The 4,476-nt window shown below is 50.7% G+C and overlaps 1 protein-coding gene across 3 annotated transcripts; it reads left to right on the top strand.

The window, feature by feature from the left end:
* Positions 1–2,010: 2,010 nt before the first annotated feature.
* Positions 2,011–4,214, top strand: RPS15 (ribosomal protein S15). 3 transcript variants are annotated; one of them, XM_084883460.1, is made up of 4 exons: positions 2,011–2,324; positions 2,713–2,798; positions 3,746–3,980; positions 4,066–4,214. In XM_084883460.1, the coding sequence occupies exons 1-4, from the start codon at positions 2,322–2,324 to the stop codon at positions 4,177–4,179; spliced, it is 438 nt and encodes a 145-aa protein (XP_084739586.1). In that variant the 5' UTR covers positions 2,011–2,321; the 3' UTR covers positions 4,180–4,214. The 3 variants fall into 3 exon arrangements, with proteins under 3 accessions (XP_084739586.1, XP_084739585.1, XP_084739584.1); XM_084883459.1 differs by lacking the exon at positions 2,011–2,324 and adding an exon at positions 2,325–2,456; XM_084883458.1 differs by lacking the exon at positions 2,011–2,324 and adding an exon at positions 2,331–2,456 and having other exon boundaries at positions 2,713–2,802.
* Positions 4,215–4,476: the final 262 nt, after the last annotated feature.

Genomic DNA, 4,476 nt, shown 5'->3' with positions numbered 1-4,476 from the left:
CCCCCCACTGGGGATGTGCCCACAACCAAGACACATGCCCTTGACCGGAATCGAACCTGGGACCCTTCAGTCCACAGGCCGACGCTCTATCCACTGAGTCAAACCAGTCAGGGTGAGTGAAAAAACACTTAATACAGGCTATGAATTTCAACTAATAAAGGTTATTCCCCAACAAAGAAAAGGAAGAACACTAATGGTAAAGATAGCCACCCGTGTATTATAAAGAAACAGGCATGTTTTGTTGGGCTCTAACGGTCATCCTCTCTATGCAGTAATGTTCAGGTGTCCTATACTTTATCCCTTGGCATACTTTTTTTCTTTGTCTTTTTCTCATGTATTGGGCTTAATGTCACAGGAAAGTCATGGTGTCCTGCCACCTGTGAAGAATAGGCCCAAGTTGCCATTGGGTGTGTTATTCACAGAGGAGCCATTCTTCCGGCGCTCTGATCTCTTCACACCCACCCTCATTTTTTTACGAAGGTATTATATGTATACATACCTTACCAATCCCACCCCCACTCCCATACATGCCCTCCGTCCCCAAGTGAATTTCATTTGTGTGGAATTACAACCATGGGTTTCCAAAGTCCATTCCAGTCATTGAAGAGGTGTAGCTGGAGTTCCAGTGGAACTAGAAGCAAAGCCAGTGTCCAGAATTGTCGCTCCATGGGCTAGCTGCAGTTCATGAATCGCTGTTGGGGTCCGCATGTTGGTGAATGCAGGAGAGCATGTCAGGAGCAATAAGAGTCCCAAGAGCAGCTGTAGCCGGTTTGGTTCAGTGGATAGAGCCTCGGCCTGTGGACTGAAAGGTCCCAGGGTCAATTCCGGTCAAGGGCATGTACCTTGATTGCAGGTACATCTCCAAAAGGAGGTATGCAGGAGGCAGCTGATCAATGTTTCTAACTCTCTATCCCTCTCCCTTCTTCTCTGCAAAAAAAATCAATAAAATATATATTTTTAAAAAACAGTCTCAAGAGCATAGGAGGAACCAAGAGCACAGAGCACAAGAGTGAACTCCTTTGTTTAGGAAATTAAGTATCCCAAATTTCATGCCCTTGCATTGGCCACACTCATTCTGACCAATGACCTGTTCCCAGGTGTCCCTGACAGGTACCTTCCCAACATCACCCCAACTTTACCGGGCATACATCTATTCTCCTCCCCGTCCGGTCCCTTCCCAGAGATCTGCAGGGAATAGACCAGCAGCTCCTGTGAAGTTTCCTGTGAAGCTGCCCAAATGACATGCCTAATAATATTTGGCCTTCCTTTCACTACTTCCCTGTTATTAACAACTAGCTATTACAACAGGATCAGCTCCTTTACGGAACACTGGACTAAAACCAGACAGCACCAGCTGCAAACAGTAGTGCTCCATAAATCCTTGTTAGTTGGGTTCCATTAATGGAGATTATAGAGCACAAATATGAGGCTTGAAAGGAGCAGTGACTTCAGGAATTGCCCAAACTCTAGGTGGCTGAAGGTGGTGTCCAAGTCCTTTTTGTTTTTTAAATATATTTTATTGATTTTTTTTACAGAGAGGAAGGGAGAGGGATAGAGAGCTAGAAACATTGATGAGAGAGAAACATCGATCAGCTGCCTCCTGCACATCCCCTAATGGGTATGTGCCTGCAACCAAACCGGTTTCGGCTGTGTGTCCGAGTCCTTAACAAAAGCTTTTGCTGCAGAAACCGGTTTGGCTCAGTGGATAGAGCCTCGGCCTGCGGACTGAAAGGTTCCAAGTTGTATTCTGATCAAGGGCATGTACATTAGTTGCGGGCACATCCCCGGTACCAGCTGATTAATGTTTCTAGCTCTCTATTCCTCTCCCTTCCTCTCTGTAAAAAAATCAATAAAATATATTTTTTTTTAAGAAAAAGAAAGAAAGAAAAAGCTTTTGCTGCCCTAGCTGGTTTGCTTTGTGGATAGAGCCATCAGCCTGCGGACTGAAGGGTTCCGAGTTCCATTCCTGACAAGGAGATATGCCCAGGTTTTGGGCTTAATCCCCAGTAGGGGGTGTGTAGGAGGCAACCGCTCAGTGATTTTCATCATTGATATTTCTCTCTCTCTCTCTTCTTTCCTCTCTGAAATCCATTTAAAAATATATATATTTTTTACAAAGCATCCTCTTAAAAAAAAAAAAAAAAAAAAAAAAAGCTTTTGCCCTCGTAGCCTGCGCTGTACCCTCCGGACAGCAGAGGGTGCACATCCTCCTCCAGGAGCGGAAGTGCTTGCGCACGCAGCGTCAAGGGGCGGGGCCGTGGGCGAACCGGAGATAATTGCGCAGGCGCCGAGCGGGTTGGCCTTTCCGGGGAACAGACAAGATGGTAAGTGTTGCGACTTTCTTCGTTTATGCGGGCTTATCCGGCGCCATCCTGGCTCTGGCTGCTCCTTGGAGGCCGGGGCCAGGCCGTGCCTCTAAGACACGTTCCCCAGTCCTCCGGAGCCGCTGGATGTGGGTGCGCGGTCCTTGTAGATGTCATGACCAGCCGCGGAGGGAAAGGCCTGTACATGCCCTCCTGTCTCAGCCAAATCCCCTAGCCTCCCGCGCCCTCGGACCCGCCCGAGGTGGTGTGTCCCCACGGGCTTTTCTGCCGGGCCTGCCTTGCGTTTTTCGGCACGACCTTTGCGTCTGGTGACCCGCTGTAGCCGTCGGGGTGGGAGATGGGTCTCGGGCTCCCGCTCACCCTTGTCCCGTGTCCCGGGCCCACGCAGGCGGAAGTGGAGCAGAAGAAGAAGCGGACCTTCCGCAAGTTCACCTACCGCGGCGTGGATCTGGATCAACTGCTTGACATGTCATAGTAAGTAAGGGTCGGCCGTACCGGGGGGGGGAGGGATGGCGGCGGGAGGGGGTCTCAGGGGCTAGGAGCTGCAGCCTGACTTGCTGACTCGGCCTTAGATCCAATGTAGTTGGGCTGCGGTTCAGAGGTTTGACATTAATAGAATGTTAACGTGTCCTTTGACAACTTTTCATTCACTTGAAAACGCAAATGTCTGTAGCTCACAAGCCTTGTAAGGTCAGGCATCGGGCCAGGTTTGGCTTGTGGGTGGGAGTTTGCAACCCCAGGTCTAAGATTTGGTCAAAGCTGGAAGCTTCTAGGTGGTCTGACTTATGCTTCTTAAAACTCTTGTCCCCAGGGTCAGGGTGGGTTTGGGTCTGAGTCTCCAAACAGGAGGGAAGGAGGGAGGAACCCTGATTCTCCTGAAGGTGTTTCTGGGTCTAGGCGTGGTGGATCCAGTTTCCTGGGGACACAGAGGAGGCTGAGCATTTCTCAGGCTCGGCTCCTCTCCTGGGTTCTTCTTTTTTTTTTTTTTTTTTTTAACTATTTTTATATATTTTATTGATTTTTATACAGAGAGGAAGAGAGAGGGATAGTTAGAAACATCGACGAGAGAGAATCATCTCGCAACCACGGTACTACATGCCCTTGATCGGAATCGAACCCCAAACCGACGCTCTATCCACTGAGCCAAACTGGTCTCGGCTCTCCTGGGTTCTTGAGGCCTCTAGCAACACAGCCTTTAGTCCACAAAGTTCCAGCTGCACCACCTCACCTGAGCAGCCTGTCCTTCCTCATTTCTAGACAGTGCTGTGCAGGTTGCTGATTTTGCAGGATTCCTCTTGTATATAAGGAATGACTGGCTGTGAACATTGCTTTGGGGCACGATAGGGAACATAGTGTTAGTGGTGAAGGGTGGGGTATCCGCCAGGACTTAGGCCGCATATTCTGTCCTGCCTGTCCCCCAGTGAGCAGTTGATGCAGCTGTACAGTGCCCGGCAGCGGCGGCGGCTAAACCGGGGCCTGCGGAGGAAGCAGCATTCGCTTCTGAAGCGCCTGCGCAAGGCCAAAAAGGAGGCCCCGCCCATGGAGAAGCCAGAGGTGGTGAAGACACACCTGCGGGACATGATCATCCTGCCGGAGATGGTGGGCAGCATGGTGGGCGTCTACAATGGCAAGACCTTCAATCAGGTGGAAATCAAGGTGTGTGGTGGGGCTGTGTTGCCCGGGTGGGTGTGGGCCTGCCCTCCCCTGGTCACTTACCAGGTCCATTCTTTGCCTTCCACAGCCTGAGATGATCGGCCACTACCTGGGTGAGTTCTCCATCACCTACAAGCCCGTGAAGCACGGCAGGCCTGGCATTGGAGCCACCCACTCCTCCCGCTTCATCCCTCTCAAGTAGTTAATAAAAAGCGGACTTACCTCATCAGAATGCAACCCATTCTTCCAAGTGTCTGCGGCTCTCGGCAGTTTGCCAATCGTCCGGCAGAGGGTATTGGGCCTGGGCACAGTACTTGGAGGCTCAGGTCCAGTAAGACTTCTAGTGTTTGCCAGAATGTTGGATAGTGAGGGTCCCTGCTGTAAACACAGTGACAGCCACACAGATATTGGGGGGTGGGGGGGGTCGGGAGCTTCTATGACATGTCTGGGAATGTTCAGGGTCCTGTGCTATCTTCCCTGTGCCCCTCCCCTTGATTCT

This window comes from Pipistrellus hanaki (genome assembly GCF_964339955.1).
Source record: "Pipistrellus hanaki genome assembly, chromosome: 5".
Lineage (NCBI taxonomy): Eukaryota > Metazoa > Chordata > Mammalia > Chiroptera > Vespertilionidae > Pipistrellus > Pipistrellus hanaki.
This window is presented reverse-complemented; position numbering and strand designations above follow the sequence as displayed.

Bases quoted from the DNA above. Each gene is read 5' to 3' on its own strand.
- RPS15 (XM_084883458.1), top strand. From the start codon at position 2,350: ATGCGGGCTTATCCGGCGCCATCCTGGCTCTGGCTGCTCCTTGGAGGC. The intron at 2,457-2,712 runs GTGCGCGGTCCT...GGGCCCACGCAG, and splicing joins TCCGGAGCCGCTGGATGTGG to GCGGAAGTGGAGCAGAAGAA. The intron at 3,981-4,065 runs GTGTGTGGTGGG...TGCCTTCCACAG, and splicing joins TCAATCAGGTGGAAATCAAG to CCTGAGATGATCGGCCACTA.